The sequence below is a fragment of the Sander vitreus genome, chromosome 7, assembly GCF_031162955.1.
Source record: "Sander vitreus isolate 19-12246 chromosome 7, sanVit1, whole genome shotgun sequence".
NCBI lineage: Eukaryota > Metazoa > Chordata > Actinopteri > Perciformes > Percidae > Sander > Sander vitreus.
In genome coordinates, this window is record NC_135861.1 from 27,754,812 (window position 1) to 27,777,022 (window position 22,211).

Genomic DNA, 22,211 nt, shown 5'->3' on the forward strand with positions numbered 1-22,211 from the left:
TTTTTTTCTCGATAAATTACAATTAACATTTGTTTTATGAGTAATGAAATATCAAACTAATTGTTTCAGTATTTGTAAATGTTAAACCGTTCTATACTGCCCTCAAGCAGCGTCCAGGTTCTTGCTCAGGGAGAGCAGAAAGATCCTGTGGTATGTTTTTAAAATAAATAAATAAATAAATAATAATAATAATTTGAATGACATTTAGTCTAGTTACAGCCTGTTGCATCACACCAGCAGCGGTTTTGGTTCACACGGCTGATATATCCATTAAAAGAAGAGTGAAAGCAAGATTGTTGTTTCTTCCTGTGTTGTTTATGGGATTTCCAGAATGACTTCACCGCTGACCACGCAGCAACTCAAGGTTGCGCAGGACTCGGTTGGCAGCATTCCCATTCATTGTCTCTTTTTTTTTCACATTTTTTTCCCCTCGCTGCATTCCAGTTCAGCTTCCAAGAACTGTGCTGACAGCAGGAAGTTCAGGAGGGGAGCAACACATGGCTGCTGCCAAATTCACTGTAAATCCTGTACTGTGACATTTATAGAGACGTCTGTCCTCTCTGAGTACATCGTCCCATTATACAGATAGATGTAGCTCTTTGTCTGGGCCGAGTGTCATCACTTATTGCTAACTGATCTCTGTAATCTCCTGTATCTGTGGTTGTAGCACAGACTGGGGATGTATTAGTAGCTAATAGAGCTCTGACCACAAAGCTCCCCCCCCGAGGCTTTTAGGAAGATGAATGGTTGTGTCGAAAACTGCTAAAGTAACAAACCACATTTAATTTATAAAAAAATATATATATATATATATATATTTACAGTTTTAGGAGCAAGTTTTTAGTCTGCTGTCAGATGCCAGGTTGTTAGACTTGTTAACAGCTGACAGAGATGAGATGTCGGTTAAAGTGTCCATGGTGAAAGTTAGAGCCCTGCAAGAACACATTGTCACTTTTTAAAGGTGCTTAAAAGTCTGATTGGAACTACCAAAGAATAGGGTTGGGCATCGTTTGGATTTTAACAATTCTGATTCCAATTGCGATTCTTCCTTTCGATTCTTTGAGGGGTGGAGTTGAAACGGGTCACATGCTCATTTCACAAATAAGAGGAAGGTTTTATTTTGATTCAGTGGTGGTTTGCAGTTTTACAGGGCTTTTTCACCGTAAAATCAAGCCACACTAGAGCTCCAAGGCTGCAACCCAACAAGCGCCTGGCCGCTTCAGAAACCCAAACTTAACTTATATGTTAACTTTAGAAAACATGATCAGATTTGAAACCAAATCCTCCAAACAATTCCTACTTGGAATCGTTTGAAGCGATTCCAGGTAGGAATTGGTTCTCGATGCTCAATCCCACCGATGAAGTTGTAACTTTCTATAGAGGTTTCATTTAAGAATAAGGCTGGAACTTACCAATGATATTCATTATTTATTATTGCGATGATTTAAAAAAAATGAATCTATCATTCTTTTTGTCGATAAAATAGTGAAAAGGGTCCATCACAATTTCAAATGTCTTGTTTTTTCCAACTTACAGTCCAAAAACCAGATCTAATAATATTGAATTTGCAATGATATAAAACCGGAAATCAGCAAATACTCAAATTTGAGAAGCTGAAACCAGAGAATATTTTTATTTCATAAATCACTTAAAGGGTTAAGCGAATATCAAAATAGTTCATTCTGTTTCTTTTAGATAGAACTAATCTATCAATTGCTTCAGCATTATTTAAGAAAATTAAACGTGTGGCCGGGTTGGGTCAGTGGGTAGAGCAGGCGACATATACTTGGAGGTTTATGCCTCAGCGCAGAGGTCCAGGGTTCGAATCCGACTTGTGACGATTTCCTGCATGTCTTCCCCTCTCTCTCTCTCCCCTTTCTCAGCTAGCTGTCCTGTCCATTAAAGGCGGGAAAAAGCCCAAAAAATAATTGAAAAAAAATGAAACTTATCCAACCAGGGATGGAAGGCAACATATCTTTTATCTGCAGAACCAATCAATACTTTCCAACTTCTCTCTCCGTCTTACTTTTAAAGATTTACGTATGACTCTGAAGAGTCATACGTAAATCTTTAAACGAAAAGTCATGAATATATACTGTGATGTTTAAAAGCCTCAGTTATTTCCTAAAACAGCTGGTTACTGAAGTTGTTGAGCAAACTACTGAAGCAAGAGTAAATTGTGCATTAGTTGGGGACTGTTTCTAGCCGCGGATTAAAACAGGTTTGGGTCTCTAGTGAAGTATTTCCAGCAGCAGGATGGTGTATGTGGGATTTCCTCTTCCTCTTTCTTTGTGTTGGCGTTCTAAACTCCGGTGGATTTCTGAGGACTTAACTTGATGGTTAACTGCTCCTCAGATCTCTGCAGGGTAAATCCAGACAGCTAGCTAGACTATCTGTCCAATCGGAGTTCTCTGTTGCACTGACTAAAACAACTTTTGAACGAGCACATGTTCCACCAAAACAAGTTCCTTCCCGTGGCTGTTTAGCGGAGGGACCGATATTGTGTCCGGGGCTTAGCGCCGCCCAAGACGATTGTGATTGGTTTAAAGAAATGCCAATAAACCAGAGCATGTTTTTCCTCCCATCCCGGAATGCTGTGTGGACTAGCCAGACCCTCCGCAGCAGCACTGTGGAGGAAGGTCTGGCAATGCGAGACTACACAGCTACTAATCCCCCACTGATGCCCAGACTATAAGCCTCAGTCTTGGACCTACCACTCTCACTGTTCGAGTGACACCCAGGATGTACCACCAATTAAATCACTCAGGGATGAACAGAATAATAGTTTGTTATAAAGGCGACAGGGGAAGACCAACAGTTGTGTGAGGGAGATGTTGCTTTTAGACACACTGACTCTTCCATATGACTGTCCTCGGTATTGAAATCTATCCAGCTGCCTGACTACAGAATGAAAGGCGATATTGTGCAGAAGACGTCTGTTCCACAGCTGACCCGCAGTTAAAGCTTTGAAATATTAGTGGAAAGGCTGACACAGGAAAGAAAAAACCCTCACAGATCCAACTCCGACGTAGCAAGGAGAAAAGCTTTCCGCCACATTACGGCTTTATAATTGTGGAGTTCAAGCATGTGCAAGCAGAAAGAATTCTGCTTTAACATTCAGCTAATAACTCTGACTGTGCTTGGGTTCATGTACCCTGAAATCAATCTGTCTGAGCAGAAGCTAAAATTAGATAATCCAGATGTTTTGCTATTTGTCTGCTGCACAAATCGCACAACCAGACGAGTTATAAATGGAAACAATGGTATGTTTGTTATTTTAGACATTAAAAGATCTCAGTGGGCGACTGAAGAAAGCAGCAGCGTTTGTCACTCTTGCATATTTTGTGCTTGAAAGAGCCTTTTATCATCGAGTGATATCTTTTTACTCGTTGAGATGTTTAGTTGCTTTATTCCAAATCATGTGGATGCCTCTGTCACAGTGGTTGGAGGCAGTATTCAGATCCTATACTTAAGTACAAGTACTAATACCACACTGTAAAAACAAACAAAAACAGACTGTTATACTGTTTATATATTATATGATTAGTTTGTTATTACTCATGCATAAATGTAAAAGCAGGATTTTACTGTTGTCGTTTCAGGTGGAGCTTCTTTTAAACTTTTTTTTGTATGAAACTTCAACTAATGACTTTTATCATGGATTGATCTGCTGATTATTTTCTTAGTTTAGTTTGTAAAAATTCCGATTGCAGTGAGATCCCAATTACCCAGAGCCCAAAGTGACACCTTCGCAATGTATATTTTTTTTCCAACCAACAGCAATCCAATGAACATCAACATTATTTCAAATAAATTTCCAATAAAAAAATAAAATTCAAAGGAAAAGCAGCACATCCTCACATTTTAAAGGTGCTACCATGAAATGTTGCATTAAAAATGACTTCAAATAGTTGCCTTTTGCCTTTTTTTCTTCTTCTGTCAATCGATTAATCAACTAATAGTTTCAGCTGTACTTGTGTAAATTGTTGGGTAGTTCTAATTTATAACGAAACATCATGTTTTATAAGCTCTTCATATGTTTTGTGTGCAAACGTTTTTTCCCTCTGAAATGAAGTGGAATAGAAGTAGAAAGAAAGAAAGGGAGAAAGAAAATACACGAGGAAAGTACAAATATCTCAAATGTGTACTCAAGTGCAGTACAGCTAGATAGAACTGTCTGCATGATGTTTTGGGGGATCTGTTAGCGCAGACTGCTTTTGAATTTGAAAAGAGCGGGAAAGGCCACTTCAGCTGTTGCTGTTGGTCAGCGGCAGCCTGTCTCTCTCTCTCTCTCTCTCTCTCTGAAACGTTACTCTGAAGCAAATGGGGTGAGACATGCTCAGTTTTTCTCTTTTGGCAGGCGAAGCCACTTCTTCCCTGAGCTGCCTGAGCCTGGAGCGTGATCAGAAGGTGGGGGGGGGGGGGGGCTGAGGGCAGCTGCTCGCTCCACAGGGGTCGAGTCACTCTTACAGGGTAGCTGTGGGGTCAGGAGTCAGGCTTTGGCAGCCAGTATCTACTGTACTAGGGCTGGGACGATATGCTTCTGTCCCGATTCAAATCTGTCACGATAAATGGGTGTCGCCAGTTCAATTTGTATAGTGATTTTCATTTATTGCGATTGAATAATCCACTTCTAGAGACATTGTATCGTGAGACATTTTTAAAAACGAATTGTTTTCTAATAAGAATGCACATCAAATGTCAGTCAGTCAGTCAGTCTGACACATGTATTTCATTTGTAAAGAACACAACATTGATTTCAGATTTGTATCCCCCACCCCTCGTATCTACTGTATTTGTGCATGAGTGAGTGAGGCGTGAAAGTGCTGCAAGTACAGTAACGTTTGGTCGAGGGAGAAGGTGCAGTGAGGCAACGATAACATCATCAGAATGTCTTCATTGTTCTTGCCACAGTAGCGTTCAGTGTCTAGGTAGAAATATCTCAACAGCTATTGGATGGATTGTCACATTCAGGGTCCTCAGAGGGCGAGTCCTAATGACTTTGGTGATCCCCTGACTTTTCCTCGCGCGTCCACCATGAGTTTGATGTTTCTGGTTTTTGAGTGAAACAACTACAGTAGGGAATGGCAGTTTTGTACAGATATTAATGTTTAGGATGAATTGTTATAACTATTGTTATACTTGATTTCTTGACTTTTCATCTAGCACCATCATCAGATTAAATTTGCACAATACTTTGGTTTATGACCAAATATCTGCTAGCGGTAGTTAGTGTTAATTGGCAACTGTTAGCATGCTATCACGTTAAGTCTAAGTACAGCCTCACAGTGCTGCTAGCATGGCTGCAGATTCTTCATCTTGTTTTATTTTCATTCATTAAATGAAAGGAATAGTTCAACATTTTTGGAAATTTGCTTTCTATCCTAGAGTTCGATGAGAAGATTGATAGTATACTCCTTCTGTACGATACAGCTACAGCCAGCAGCTGGCCAGGCTTTCCAACTTTCCCCCCCTGTTTATAGTCTTTATGCTAAGCTAAGCTAACCAGCTGCTGTCTGTAGCCTTACTGTATATTGAATGGACATGTATGAGAGTGGTATCAATCTACTCGTCTAACTTTCGGCAAGAAAGCACATATGTGAATTTCCCAAAATATCAAACTGTTGCTTAAGTATAGTTTTTATTGTAAATTGTGAAATGAAAAGTTGAAACGAAGACCTGACTCTGACTGATTTTCATCCTTGGACTTTTTCTGTGGCGTAACAACGAACAGCTCTGGCAGGAGTGTTTTGCAGGAGTACGCTTGGCTGCAGAAGTCTTGTTTGGTTTGAACGTTTCGGCTGAAGAATGTCTCTCTGTTCTTGTTCTCTTTATGTGTGAAGATGGGATTCATCTGCTCCGATTAAAACGGGAATGTTATCCGCAGCTCAGTGGACTGCCTGGCTGGCTGCCTCTCTACCGTTGGTCGTTGGACAGCGCCAGAACTAATGTCTGTCGCCAAGGGAGGGTCTGAAAATATGCACATGTTGTTCAAGGTCCAACAGAACAGTTAACAGCCTGATACAAGAGGAGGATTTTTAACAGCAGTGAGAATACTTGATTATGTTTCAACCTTTTTCTTTTTGTCCTTCTAAAGGCAACACATTAACTGTTTGAAAAGACCGATACATGTGTCGATGTCTTCCTTTTATTTTCATGCAGGCAGTCCTTTCTTAAAGGGGCATTCCACCCATTTTACACCTTAAGATCAGTTTACTCAGTGAGTAAAGTGCTAAGCTTGTGAAGACAGTTGTGTAATGCCTTCTGAGGCTTTGCAGAGAAATAAAGTCCGAGAAATTGGGGACTGGGGGCATTTAGATGTGGACTTTTGTCCGGCAAGTCTAATAAAAAATGCAATTGAGTTGCATTATGGGAAATGCAAGGCAATTTTATTTATATAGCACATTTCAGCAACAGGGCAATTCAAAGTGCTTTACATAAAACATTAAAAAGCAATTAAAAATAGATCAAATACGAGAATAAAATTCACAGTGCAGTATAAGAAATTAAAGAAAGGCATCATCAAAAAGAAAAGTCAGAGTTGCGGTGGACCTGCAGTTTTCTGGAAGTTTGTTCCAGATATGTGGAGATGTAGGATCCAGTAATTTTTGGGTTCATATTAAGAACTAAAAGCCAGGATATTTTGGTCTCCGCTGCATCAGTTTTGACCATTCATATCTGTCTGTTGGGACTCTCTTAGTCTATACCGACTACGTTTCATTTACGGGATTGTTCAGGTGCCGCCGCAAATTCTGCTGGATGTCCCTCTTTTAGGCCGGATGTCCGTCACCTTCCTCTTTCTTTGTGTTGGCGTTCTAAACTCCGGTGGATTTCTGAGGACTATGGTTAACTGCTCCTCAGATCTCTGCAGGGTAAATCCAGACAGCTAGCTAGACTATCTGTCCAATCTGAGTTTTCTGTTGCACGACTAAAACAACTTTTGAACGTACACACGTTCCACCAAAACAAGTTCCTTCCAGAGGCTAATTTGTAGCAGCACCGCCCACAACGATTGTGATTGGTTTAAAGAAATGCCAATAAACCAGAGCACGTTTTTCTCCCATCCCGAAAGGCTGTGTGGACTAACCAGACCCTCCTCCGCAGCGCTGTGGAGGAGGAGTCCAATACTAAATTGCTGGAGTACCCATTTTAAAAGTAGCTTTATAACCGGAAATCAAACACTTACAGTATAATAGATTGATGTTGTAACTGATTCACAATGATCAGTCCCGATCAGTTCACAGTCCCTTAGAATTCACACATTTGTAAATCAAGCAATCTGATTGGTTCATAGCCGTAATAAAATAACCACATACAATGGCTTTAATTAAAATTCCTTTGCACAATAAGTATCACTCCTCTTCTAAGATTTTTTTTTTAGAAAAACAAACTGATAGCTGGTGCCAGGGAGGAAATCCTGGTTAAAGCAACATTTTTCGTTGTTTGCCAATATATCAGACCAATGTTGGCCCTTTTATTAAATATGGGCCATTATAAAGTCATGTGCTTCCATTCTGATATGATTGAGGTTTTCTTTTTTAATCACAGCTACATAAAGTCACAAAAACCATCAATAAAATTTATTTTCTCCTTTTTTATTGTTGTTTTTGGTGACTTTTTAATTACTCTCGGTTTTCATGGGCAGTTAAAGTCTCTGTTGAAGATTTAAGTGTCATTTCAAAGTAGATAATTATGGGGGATTCATTGAACATTTGTAATTTCTGGCATAGTGATGGTCATATATAAAGATATTTAACACTGGCATTAATCAACCTTTGGTGTTAGTGTTCAGAAACGCATTAGACTTTATTTGATACACTTATGATACACACATACAGTATGTTCTGCTTCTGTGTGTGGCTTAGTTTTTTTTTTTTTGTGTTTTTGTGCTGCTTTCTGGGGAGACACTTCAAAGCTCTCGGGCTGCTCTTCCTGTCAGGATTTATGTGCTGTGTGGTCTGTGGCGTGCAGAGAAGCACCGCACAGCCGATCCATGAGCATGTAGGAGGGAGGGTTGGCAGGGGTGTGGCAGGGGCCGAGGAGGTGGAGGAGGGGGAGGGAGCAGACAGGCAAAAGTTCACCATGCACAGCAGGCAGACTGGTCATCTCAGGTGGCGCGCTCAACCTGCCGCCAGACGTGATACCTCCTTCAGACAGAAAAAAACATCGGGGCTGTTGATTTTGGAGAGGTCGTGTTCGGTCAGGGGGGGAGGAATATGTATCGCCAGCAGTGGTGGAATGTAATTAAGTACATTTATTCAAGTACTGTACTTAAGTACAAAATTGAGGTACTTGTACTTTACTTTTCATGCCACTTCCTACTTCTACTCTGCTACATTTCAGAGAGAAATATTGTACTTTTTACTCCACTACATTCATCTGACAGCTTTAGTTACTAGTTACTTTACAAGTTAAGATTTTTGCAGACAAAACACATGTAGTTTATAAAATACAATGTTTTATTATAAATGAAACTACCCAACAATAACAGGCCTACAAGTCCAGCTGAAATGATTAGACCATTAAACATGTAGTTGATTGACAGAACTGTTCCGATCGCTGAGTACATTTTCCTAATGATACTTGAATACTTTTACTCAAGTAACATTTTCAATGCAGGACTTTTACTTGCAACTGAGTATTTTTACTGTGTTGTATTAGTACTTTTAATCAAGCAAAGGATTGGAATACTTCTTCCACCACTGATTGTCAGTCAGACTCCTTTACCCTTTTCAGTCTCCTCTCATATATTTTTCCGTCCTGTTCTTTCCAGTCCAGACAGCTCTCCGGATGAGAGATGTTCTGATGTTACAGTAAGCTCAGCTGGGCTCCTCATGCACATACTGTAAGTTTGTGACTATCCTATCCCAGTTCAGGCCAGGCAGCCTGAAGTGTATTTTTTCACAACTTCAGATTCATGCTTTCAGGTTGGGTGGACTGACACCTTGTTGAGTCTGTCATTATGAAAAATGTGGACCAAGTACTGCACAGACTTGGCTGCCTATAGGCATGATGGGTACACTTGGCTCACCTGGTATGACAGCTGCAGTGTGACACGGTCTTGCCGTCTCCCTCTGAGATGATGAGGAAACAATGATAGATTATCGTCCTGCATTGACTTTCTGCAAACCCAGCGATGAAGGTGGCCTGTATCACAAAGCGAGTTTAACTCTGGCTTTCTTTGGGCTATCTGGCATCAACTCTGGGTTTTCCTTTTATTTTATAGCTCTGGGCATCTTCATGTGAAAGAAGCAGAGTTGTTAATTACATGTAACATCAACAGAACCATATGTGGCGGACTTAATGAACACTAAGGACTTAAGAGAAATGTGGTTCCATTGCAGCAGGAAGAATCGACTTACTGCAAAGTGATCACACAATTTGAATAGAACAAGAAGCTATAGAAATATAAGGAATAACATCCAAATAGTATTATATATAAGTGAGGCTCTAAATAATTGTCAAATTTTAAAATCTATTTATTACATGTTCAGAGGTATTCAAGTCAGTTTTCAAAGTACATTTTATTATAGCCCAATATTACAAATCACAAATTTGCCTCAGAGAGCTTTACAATCTGTACTGCATACAACACCCTCTGAGAGGAGAAAGAGAGAGCGACATAGAGTGAGGAGACAGTGAGTATGTCTTTTTTTGTCTTATGATGAACACACTGTTATCAATATGTGATACACTTTCACAAATGTAAAGTAAGGCAAGAGCATTTCTGCTGCCCAAGCAGAAACAATTAGTTAATGCCTGATGAGGTCTGACCGAAATGTTGAATTGATGATTTCCTTCTAATAAATATCACGAGCTGGTATATTTTTTATTCCAGTTACCATCACAATGTATAGCTTCATGTTATTCTCGGCTGCAGTGCTGGAATAAAAGACGGTAAAATGCATGTAGTAAACTGAATTAGTCCCAAAGATATCTGGCTGTCTAATCTCACTTTATATAAAGGCAGTTAGCACCCCAATTAATACCTTTTATTGCCACACGGGTCGTTTCAGGCTGCAATCATTTCCTGAAAACATCAACTCTGAGTTTGAAGCTTTATTGTTCAGTTTCCTGATACGTATGGACAGAAAAGAATCAACAAACATCACAATATAGCAGAGTGGAAGTCTGCTTTTTACAGTGAAGTGAAATGCACGAGCGACTGAAATGCAGGATAAATATAAAGCATGCACACATATACTAGCTATTTTGAGACACTGTCTCTGAACTAATTTGCATTTCAGAGGCTTCTTATCGCATGCAAAAACAAAACTGTGCAGAATTAGTTTAGTAGAATTAATTTTAACCCTCCTGCATTATTCTATTTGAATGCCTTTGAGGTAGATTAATTCTGGGTCTCATACAGTATGAATGTAGTTCTGCTGTGTAACTGTTCATGCAGACATAGCTGTCCCCGAGCCTCTGTCCTCGTCAGTGATTTACGAGGCTTTTCGTTTGTTGTGAGAGAGGATACACGTGTGCCCTCCTGCTTAAATAGACCAAGTTGTTTTGGGGGCTTTTCCATGAGGACAAGCTGGGTCAGGTGGCCGTTGGTTCAGTCACTGTTGGTGTAGTTGCTGCTTCACTGAGAGCCTTCAGGGCGGTAAGGGGTTCGGCTTTCATCCTGGTTTAGATGACGTAACATCGGACACACACTCTACAGTAGTACTCAGAGAACGAGTGACGTAAAGCCTTTTTTTTCTGTTTAAATATTGACAGAATTCTGTTTTTATTATAAATTGTGTAAACATGATTATCTGATCATCTATTAGTCAACTGACAGAAAATTCTACAGCATCTGTTTGGATGATTATTCAAGTTAAATGTTCTTTGTCTTATTTGATCGTACAATGAATATTTGAGAGTTTTAGACTGTAAGTCGGACAAAACAAAGCAATTGAAAGACGTCTTTTTATTATTCTGTGACATTTTAAAGAGCAAACTGTTCGATCGAGGAAATAGTCCATCAATGAAAACGTTCCCTACACATTATCTGTATTACTGATTTTGGTGTCTTTCTGCTTTCAAAATAAGGCCGCAATGAATGATTACTTGCATCAATCAATCATTTTCTTTTGATATATCAATTCATTCTTAAAATTAAAATGTCAAAAGTTCCCAGAACCCAAGGTCACACCTTTTAAATACATTTTCTTTTCCCCAACTGACTTCATAATTAAAAAGCTGGAACCAATGAATGTTTGGCATGTATATATATGATTAATGACTTAAAATGATCACGTAGCAATCAATTAGTTTTCTGTAGATTGATTTATTTCAACACTAATGTGACCCCAAAAGGTTCAAAGGTCTTGTGCGCTCCTGAACTCAACACCAGACGGTGTCTTCACAGACTTGGCAGAGATCAGACACACGAGGCCCCTCTGTGGAAATAGTTTGGTGGGGAGTGTTGGCGGTCTCTGTATTGAGTCCCCTTAATGAATGAGTGGGTGGGCTTGGGGGGGGTTTGTCTGTGAGGGTAGATGAATGTTGCTGTAGAAACTATGCTTGGTGAATGGTTGCCACTCAGCTGTTTTGGCTACACACAAGTATTTGGCACATCCAAGGGGGGGGATGGTGAGCATTAACCTCCACTTGTAGAAGAGCAATCACGCCAAAGATACTCTGGTATGGAAATGGTACACACTTTCTGTCTCCTAAATGGGCGTGGCCTTGTTTGAAGGTGTAGTGAACGTCGTGTGGATGGAGGAAAAACATGGTTGTATAATGTATTATTATTTTTCTTTTGCCAACATTAGATATTTACACAGCTAAAACCTATATTTAGCATTATGAAAATTTGTTAAAGAAGTTCCCGAATGTTAGTTTATCTGTGTTTTCAGATCTCGCGAGAGTTTGTTGCTGAGACAAACAGCTCTCGTACAAAGTAAATTTTTTCGCCTGATGTGTCTGTCTGAAAAATGCAACTTCAGAGTTTGAATTTTCGGGAGATATGTAGCTCGTATGAAAATGGGTCCGATATTTACTTTGGTGACTATGGGGCAAATGAATCGGTCCTAATCTGTGTTGAAGTTTACTTCTCCCATTGGAACCAATACACCCAGGACCTGCCGCTAGTCTCCTAAAGACGCATGGCAGAGACACAGACACAGGAACTCAGTTGGGGTGTCTCGGTCCTAAACCGTCTTCGACCGGGCTTTAACATTTATACTGACATATCTGATGTGAGCACCTGTCCTGAGACATACATGTTAACCCCGTGAGGCTAGCATCCATCCAGTACATGCAGCTAAAATCTAAAGGCTTACTGCCTCCAGCATGTTGTAATCGAGGCATAGATGAGCAAATATAGCTGCAGCAGACTTGTCACTTCTGTGAAGCCATTAGTGCAGATGTGTGTTGTTGAAGAGGCTTTCAGGTTAACTCGGTGACAGCGGCGCACTCAGTACAGTCTGGTGCAGAAATGTGAACGGCGTTTAAAGTGCGGCCGAGCTCTCTGCTCCATAAGCACAGAAAGCAGGCATGTTTTAAGTATGAGGAATGCATCTAAGCTTTCAAGTGGAAATAAAAGCATGGGCTTATGAAACAATAGTCAGGGCTTTGAACACATGTCGAGGAGGGTATTTCCGGAGACATTTGAACTCCCTCTGCACCTTAATTGCATTAGGATTGGGTTACGATAGATTATGGGGCGATGTAATTCTTAAATTGTTAGGATGATGATGTGAATGTGGCGCGAAATGCATGAGTGCAAACGTTTCTTTTCGATTTCTGAGGACTATGGTTAACTGCTCCTCAGATCTCTGCAGGGTAAATCCAGACAGCTAGCTAGACTATCTGTCCAATCTGAGTTTTCTGTTGCACAACTAAAACAACTTTTGAACGTACACACGTTCCACCAAAACAAATTCCTTCTCGAGGCTATTTTGCAGCGGCGCCGTTGCTCCGTCTAGCACTTAGCACCTCCCGTGACGATTGTGATTGGTTTAAAGAAATGCCAATAAACCAGAGCATGTTTTTGTCTCATCACGGCGTGCTGTGTGGACTAGCCAGACCCTCCTCCTCAGCGCTGTAAAGGAAGGTCTGGCAAAGCGAGGCTATGGAAAAGCTAACACCGTCCAAACTCTTTTAATGTTGAGTATCCTACTAAATATAACTGAATCCAAAGCTTGACAGGCCTGCTTTGCGTAGTAATGGTTGCTAAGCTATGATTGGACGGTTGTTATACTGGGTAGGATTTTTTAGTGCTAGGCATTGCATAGCCAGAGGGTGCCTCCTTGACCCTCCATTAGTTCATGTTGCCGTCTGGAGAAGCGGGTGGGGAGGAAGGGGAAGGCCGGGCAGGGGGGGGCATTAGGAGCCATGCAGCTAAGAATAACCCGAGCTGCTGTTCAACGTAGCTGAAGAGAATATGCTCAGGGATCCCAACCCCCTCCAGTCAGCCAGCCAGCCCTGCATCCAGCCTCAATTAGGACACTAAAGCAATCAATATTATAACAAAATGCTGCCATTTCTCCAGCCAGGAAGTGCCGTTATCACAATGGGGCCCTTAGACAGACGGGGCCGCCCCTGTCTCCAACCCCTCCACCTCCTGTCCCCTCTGTAGCCTCCCAAACTCTCCACACTGATGAAACCTTCTGTGGCAGGTTTTTGATTAAGATTAAAGATGCTGAAGAGCAAACAGCAGATTGCTATCAAACAGTCTGCTGATTGCCGAGGGTCACTTGAAGCTAGCATGTAGTCTGCTCTACAGCTGTTCTCATTTGTATGCTGGCAGAAAGACGAGAGCGCGCTGACATCGCTGCATCACTGCATCACTCATTGGCAAATTTGCTCTCCCCAGCGGGCCGCCGGCTGTAGGTTTAGTCGGTGTGCAGCAGCTGGCGGTTTGGTTGGGGGGGCACGGCTGTATTTTAGGGGTCACTACCTGGGCCCAGTGTTGGCTCCCTCCTTAGCATCCCACCTGCTCGTTCTCCATTCAGACCACCAGGCTGCTCTGCTGCGATTCACCCTCCAAAACACAACCCTCTGGGGCATCTGTGGCCAGCTGAATCTCTCTCAGCCATCCGGCTCACACAGAGCAGCCAAGCCACAAGTACTGGACTTGGGTACACATTTAAGACACTTCACTTGAGTATTTCCATTCTATGCTTCTTTATAGTTCTCCTCCACTACATATCAGAGAATTATATTTTATATTTTTACTCCACTTGCATTTATTTGACAGCTTTAGTTACTGGTTATTTTACAGATTAATATTTTACATACAAAACATATAATAAGACCGAGTTTGACCAACTATACCAGGACCATTGTTCTGTAGTAAGTACATTTAGCTTATAACATATGTTTTTACTTGAGTAACTTTTTCACAGCAGGACTTTTAACTGTAATTGAGTATTTTTACAAAGTGGCATTGCTGCTTTTCCTTAAGCAAAGGATCTGAATACTTTTTTCCACCACTGCTTGCTGGAATAATGGAAACATCTCTCTCTGAGATGAAGTTTGCAGAACCTCTAAAAGTAAAAAGTAAAGAAAAAGAATGCCACCTTGGAAAACATGTTCATTATACTGTTTGAAAAGGCTTTCAGCATCATGTGAAACTAGTTAAGACGTGCAGTGGTTCATAAACGAAAGAAAAATGGAGGTATTGTGCGACTTTGGGCCAGTAAACAGCACCTCAGACGTTCCTCTGGACGCCCAGTCAGCATGTAGAAACCACCGGAGCTGCAGCTTACTCAGCACAATCTCAGCGTCAATTATGTTTTTACAGTGCTGCTTAACTGTTCCATGTCACAGAAGTTATCCCAGGCTAATTCTGCACACAAACGGGGGCATGTAGGCCTAACCTCAATCTGCCTTGACAAATTACAAATGTATAAAGTGGCTGCTTAACTGCTGTTTGTCAGTCTCCTGATGAGGTTTTAATGGTGTGTGAGGATGGTCATCTCTTGTCACAGTAGCCGTGTTGTGAGTCATGTTATGTACTTAGCTTCTGCGCTCCCCGTGGTGTGAATAAGGGTCAACTCTCAAGCACATCGGGGACCTCTCCGGCCCACTTAGGAGATGGTTGCCGTGGCTACGGGGCCCGGGGAAAACCGTGTGCATCCAATATGGGAGACATGTGCAGTGACACAGGGCAGTGGGGGGTTACAGCCTGGAGGGGAGGGGGGGGGGGCTGTCGCTATGTTGAGCCACACTTGTTCAGCTGCCTTTGGAGCAGCGCTGTGTAGTGAGTTCCTTTTTGAAATGTAGCCTTTTCTTTGCCACAAAATGAAATGTCTTCAGTGTTTGTCCCACACTTCTGTATTTGGCAAGATGTAAAAGCCATTGAAACATGATTTACGCAGTGTTTTTATCCCCAAACACATAAAGCTCTGTTAGGTGGGTTTAATGCAGGGTTATAAAGCACCAAGGCACTGGTTCCCAATTTATTTAGCTATGGTTATGAACTGTGAGCAATTTAACCGAAGAGCGATGTCATATTGTCAGAAGTTTCACAAGGGACGAAGACAAGTTATAAACATTGTGTGTAATGTTTTGCCTTATTCTTTCCTATCTTGTTATGACAGGAAACATACGGTTTCATGTATTTTGTGACCCCTTAGGGGGTCTCGACCTCCACGTTGGGAACCACTGCTCTAAACGCTTTTGCGAGTCAGCTGTCAAAAGCCAGTCATGAGCTGCGTTGTCTAAAAAAAACTTAGAAGACCAATTACAAGCAAGAACATCAACCATAAAGATTCACAGCTGTTAAGTCTAAGACAGAAACTAGAAAATAAAGGCTTGATACAGAGGGGATGACGTACCTATTCTATCTTTTTTAAATTACATCTCACAAAAAAGTTGAAATATAAATTAAAGGACAATTCCGGCGCAAAATGAACCTAGGGGTTAATAACACACGTGTACCGAGTCGAACGTTCTCTGGGATCTGTTTTCATGCTAATCGACTGTGTCTGTAGCTTGAAACTAGCTACCGCAAATCGGTGTTTAGCTGCTAACGCTAGCTTTCGGGGCACAGGGTAAATCACTATTTTCTACCACTAACAAGGCTCAAAATAGCACCACACTTAAACGGTAGCATAATGAGGGTCCCTACATGTAAACCGAAGTATTGAGAACTGAAGAAGTGTACAGACAGTTTATTAGAAAGATAGATTATAAATACTGTACTGTGCACTATACAGGCAGGCGCCATCTTGGGAAAACAGTCATGACCAGTCGAACGACGAACGCCATGCAACCAGTAACCAGTAACGTATAGCTCAAGCAGGGGGTTCGTGCACCGGAATTGTCCTTTAAAGAAAAGCAAAAATACCCTTTTTCTTAACCCATCTAACTTTCATTTATACGGTCCCTTTTAAAGGGGAACTTTGCAGTTTTTTTTTTAGGTTAATTTACCTTAACTGAACAGCTTCGGAGTCATTGGAATGGTTATATGACTTTTTTCGAGTTGAATGGTGGTCGTCTCGCTCCCCCCTAGCGCCTGTGAGCGGAAAAACCACCCTTGCAACTTTTGGCTGGCGAGTAACAATTTGCTTCACGGCACTGCACACATACGCCCATACAGGAACCGGCTAACAAGGTAGCGATGGAGTTTTTCACACTATCGTCATGGCTGAGCCGGCAAAAAACAAACCAACAGAAAGCTAGGAAAGCATTGTCAGAGGAACAGAGAAACAGGAAACGGCAGACTGACCGAGCGAGTTTTTACACAGTGTTGCCAAATATCTCTTCCGAAGCTGTAGGGGGAGCTCTATAGAGAAACCTGCGAGCAAAAAGCGCCCCTTTAAGGGATATCGTCTATTTGATCTTCCACAAAAAAACCTTGTATACCCATTTAAAGCATGTCTGAAGTCTGCACCTTGATATTCAAACCCCAGTGAAATGAATTAAAAGCAGGAAGATCAGATCTAAAACACTGATATGCTTTGGAACATGTGCTGGCAGTAAGGCAGCATACTATGCTGCCTAATGAGTTAAAACATGCAAAGCAACCAGGATGGTCCATTGAATAAAGATTTTTAATTTCCTAATGAACATAATATTAAATGCAGAATATAATTATTTTTTAAGTTTTGCTTTGAGGGACCTTTGACAAAAGTGCTGCAGATAACATTGCGGTTAATCTTACAGTATGTACAGTATCTGTGTTTTTGCTAGTTTAAATGGGTCATTCATGAACTGTCTTGGGTATCTGTAGACATTTAAACGTTAATAAAATATTAAAATAATGTTTCAAGATGAGCCTGGCTGCTGCGGAAAGGCGTGAGGGGGGGGGGGGGAAGCGAGCCTCCTGAAAAGCCTGAGCTTTATCAGCATTATCGCATAAAAAAGGGCAGTTTCCAAAATGACATCAGCAATGAAAACAGCTTTGCGCACCGCAACATTATCCCTGGGTGTGGTTGGCTGAAGGCTGTTCAGCAGGAGATCCGTTGAGGTTACAATAACACACGTCCACATATGGAATAATATGGTATTGATTATTTTAGTAATGCATGTTTCCATTCAGCATGAGTCGAATCTTTTGACAGATATTTCCTCTCTGGAGTAATGCTCTGCCCCCCCTCACTTCCTCAGATCCTTTTTAAAAAAAAAAAAAAAAGGAGATGTAAAGAGAGTAAAAGCTGTGGGGGTGGAGAGGAGTATGGGAGCATGTGCCATCCTTCGTCCCCGGAACCTTGGCCAAGCAGGCTAATCCATCCAAGGCCAGAGACAAAGAGATGAGACAGAGAAACAAGTTTTATATCCTGCCAGGCGTGGCCGATATATGCCACAGATACTTTCATCACGGAGCTGTGTGAGTGTGTGTGTGTGTGTATGTGTCTTGTCTGTGTGTGTCTGTGTCAGTGTCTGTGTAGGGATTCGTTTCGACGATGACGCAAATTTTTTGTTGAAGACCTATTTTTTTTGGAGGGGAAACGAGACTAAAACTAAATAAAAAGTACTGTGATATGTATATTTTTTTTGTAAGTGAATAAAAACTAAATCATGTGAAGGACAAATGAACTAATTACCATTTAAATGCAAAGTGTCACTCAACAACCTGCGTGCATCCGCAGAATCACACACTGTAGCCGAGCTCTTTGTGCTCACCTGCGACCGTGGTAACTGTACACGACAAAGATGGCTTGTAGCCTCAAAATACTTAAAAGACATGAAAATGAAAAAATGCATGACAAAAGTGAGACTCAAATTTGACCAATGAAAACTAGACCAAACTCGACCGTGTTGGCATGCTGACATTTCCTAATTAGCACTAAACACAAAGTACAGTTGATGCTAATGGCAATGCCATTAGTTTGGCAGGCATTTGGTTGTAAACCAAAGTCAAAGGATCTCCAAAGTTATTACAGTTCATCCTCTGGGCACCATAAAGGTCTGTACCAAATTTCATGGCATGTTACTGAGACTTTTTACTAAAAGGCCAAACCTGTCAACCCGATGGTGGCATTAGAAAAAGTCAGAGGGTCACCACAGTCGGAGAATGTGTATATATTTGTTACACTTCTATTTTCATTAATATATTTGATTGCAATGTTACACAGCTCTGTTTACACTTTATGGTAGAGTTTATGGGAGAGAGAGAGAGAGAGAGAGAGAGAGAGAGATGTGCAACAATCGGCTGTTTTTCCTCGAAGGGATAGTCAATGAGACACAGTGTGATTGGACTGGGAGATTGGCAGTCAGCTCCTTAGAGAGAATTGTGTACTGTCTTGCCTTTGTTTTGGTAGCTGTGGCGTTTGCTGTAGCTTTACGTTTACCCAGCAGTCCTTTGACAAACTTGTCGATGCTTTGCTAGCAGTTCAGCAGAACCATGCATTATTTATTACTCCAGGCGCCCCCCACTTTGGGAAACACTGCTTTGGGGGGAACATGAATGTCTGTAGAAAATTTCATGGCAACTAATGCCATGAAATTGCCGGACCAAACTGGTGACTGACCGGCATTTCCATTACTTGAGCCATAATGCTGGTGTGGCTATAAATGTGAAGATTTGGTTGAGGTATGCAGAGCTGTGACTATATGAAGAGGCTGGCTATTGGTGCTATTTATACTCTAATGAAGCCACAAAGTCCCACTGGGCAGCAGGAAGCACATAATGTCAGGATGAGCAGCAGGCTATAAAGGCATTGATCTGTTCATTATACACACTCCTTATTGGGGGGGGGGGTCGATTTACTTAAATATTTTCTGTTTATATGGTACCGCCGATTACATCATATCAGTTTTCTGACCGAAAGCAGAAAAAACGATGTTCTACTTTACAAATGAAATAAAAGTCAGACTGAATGACTGACGTGATGTGCATTCTTCTTAGAAAACAATTAGTTCTTAGCAATGTCTCATGATATATTGTCTCTAGAAGTGTATTATTCAACTATTGTTTTTGTTAAAGAAGGAAAAGAAAATAGCAATACTCAATACTATCGAATCGCAATACTTCTATAATCGCAAATAAATGAAAATCACAATACAAATCGAATCGGCACCCATGTATCGTGAAAGAATCAAATCGAGACTCAAGCATATTGTCCCAGCCCTTCTCCTTATTGACATCAGTATGTGGAGAAGCCGGGGAGTGGTGCATTTAGGGGCTACGTCATGCAGCTGTGAGCCTCTGGCTGTAAATCACACCTCTCTCTGTGGTGCGGTTGGGTGTGGTATTGGTTGTGGTGGTGTTGACAGTAAAAGTAGGTGGATTGGGGGTCCGGATGTGCCAGACAGCCGTGTTCCCCCCTCACCGTGTCGAGACCTCGTCTGTCACATTGTGTTGACAGAGCGGAACTGCTCCCAGGACGGTGTCTCGCTCACTTAAACCACACACAAACTCTCACCTGTTGCTGCTCGAACAATTCCTGGTTTTGGCTCCCTGAAAAAAAAAAACTCCATCTGTCAATCACAGATTTATGGAGTGTCTTTATGCTTTCTGAGAACGTGGGAAATCACACGCAGATTTTTTGAACGGCTGTTTTCCAAACGAGATAAATGACTTTTAATGGAATTTCTTTCAGTCATCCAGTAACACATTACCACACATGCTTTAAACAGCTTCTCTCGCTTCTGCTTTTCAGGGCAAATATTGATGAGGTGGAGACAGAGGTGGTGGAGATCGAGGCGAAACTAGATAAGGTAAGACATTTGATATTGTCACTGCCAATGCACTTTATCTGTCATCTGGTCCTGTAAAGCTATTTAAATACTCTGTACTCTGTGGGTGAAAACTTTCAAGCATGTCGCTGTTCTCGCTGCACCCCCAGTCACTGATATCAAAGCTGATGTTTGTATCATCTCTCCATGGCTGTGCTGCCTGCTTGCATGTCACATAGAACAGCCCAGTAAACACAGTGTAAACCACCAAAGTGAAGGGCTGGCAGCAGATATGACGCTGAATTTCTATCCGCTTATACTCAAACTGTCTCAGAAAAGTCAAATCAGAGCAAATTTTTTAAGAGCATCTCAAAACCCATTTGTTTTTGTGTCTTTTGTCTTTACTTTATGTCTTTTATTTTGTAGGTTTGCTATTTTCTTCTTCCTGTGAAGCACTTTGTAACTTCCTTTTTGAAAGGTGCTATATGAATTTACTAATCAGATACATACCCGACAGGGTAGCATATTATAACGTGTCGTTCAGGGCCAACATTTTAAGTCTGTACAACAACTCTGCTATTTATATTCAGCCATGCTAGCTCACGCTGTTGCTACATGCTTGATATCCTGCTCTACAAGCCGTCAGTAGAGATCAGGCCAAGTGGCATCTGGGTTTCTACAGCTCTGTGCCAGCCTGGTTTATAAAGTGCACCTGAAGGCAAAACACCTGCTGTGACATCACTGTTTGAGGTGTGACCAGAAATTTCAAGAGCAGAACAGTGATGACTTTTTTGTATAAAAACGCAACACAAATGATGGCCTTTAATGTGGGAAAAATTAAAGTTGTGCTTTTAAAATGACAGATATAATTTATTAGAAAATGTAGCATCATGCTGACCCATAATTATTACATACTGTACATGACGACCTGTTCAGTGATTCAGGTGTAAATGTGACTATTGTACAAGCCGTGTTCTTTATCTTATACATTTGCTAATTAATACATTTCAATCCTGCGGCTCTGCTCCTCTCATATTTGAAAACCCTTATTTAAGTCCAAAGTCTAAGTCCAACAAGTTTTTACAAGGACCTTAAACTGTCCTTCTGTCACTACACAAAATGGGGTTTGTAAATTTAAGTTAAAAAAAAGTCTGCATCTCTTCTCCAAAAATTTTAGTTTTAATTTAGAATCTTTTGGAAAAAGCCCCCCCCCCCCCAGTGCACAAATCAAGTTTAATTACCATCTCAGTGCTAAGTTTTAGATTCAGTAATTAATGAAGGAATCCATGTTGTACAAGTTGGGCCTGAAATACGCAAGAGTTTGAGCAGTTTGGTCAACTCTTGCGTTGTTTATTTTTGTATATTTTATATTTATTATATTTATTCATTTCCCACAGTCATTTTGCATGCTTACAGTTCCCTCACGCTCTGAGCTAATTCCCTAAATTGCCCATGCCAGCAGCCAGCTCTGGAGATATTTGTAAGGGTTAGTTTGCAGTTATTTAATGAACTGGTGTTGAAATGATTTTGGAGATAATTAAGGGTTATTTTTCCGTTCAGGGAAACTGGTACTGGACACAATAATGGTATGGGATCCCCCTATGTTTATTTATTTAGTATTTCACACACAGATCCCACAACTATACAGTTGTAATATACTGCATGAAAAATGATTTGAAAAAGAGGAGGAATGGCGGTATGTTGTTCTCCACATTCAGTCACAGTGTATCTCGTTGCAACAGACGCAGCTTGCCCATTACAATCAGCTGCTCGCTCCCAGCATCGTGATACTCGGCAGTGCTAATCCCACAGCGCTGACATTGCTAGCCTCCACTGACGGCATGATGGGACAGCGCAGTGTCGCTCAGTCCTGTTGAACAGATCAGCTGAGGTTAACTGAAACGTGACGTGGCACTCACACTGGCTTCCAAAGCATCCAGTTGTAATCAGGCAGCCAGGCGTTTTGCCAGTGATGCTCGTGTCACCGGTCCATCTGCTCCTTTTGACGTTGAATTACACTAAGTGTCTGAGAGCCAGGATTAGTCTGTTCTTCTTTTACTGACATCACTGTTGGAAAACTCCACTATAGTTCATATTCCAGTCAGGAGGGGTCATCGTCAGAGGTGGAAAGTACCGAAATACAATTACTCACG

The 22,211-nt window shown here is 41.2% G+C and overlaps 1 protein-coding gene across 4 annotated transcripts in view; it reads left to right on the top strand.

Annotated features, from left to right (window-relative positions):
- Nucleotides 1-22,211, top strand: part of LOC144521280 (arf-GAP with coiled-coil, ANK repeat and PH domain-containing protein 3-like) — a 92,112-nt gene that overhangs the window by 19,396 nt on the left and 50,505 nt on the right. For all 4 annotated transcript variants that reach the window (XM_078255775.1, XM_078255777.1, XM_078255776.1 and 1 more), the window contains exon 2: nucleotides 20,043-20,100. In XM_078255775.1, coding sequence (XP_078111901.1) covers nucleotides 20,043-20,100 — 58 coding nt within the window. The remainder of the gene's footprint in view (nucleotides 1-20,042; nucleotides 20,101-22,211) is intronic.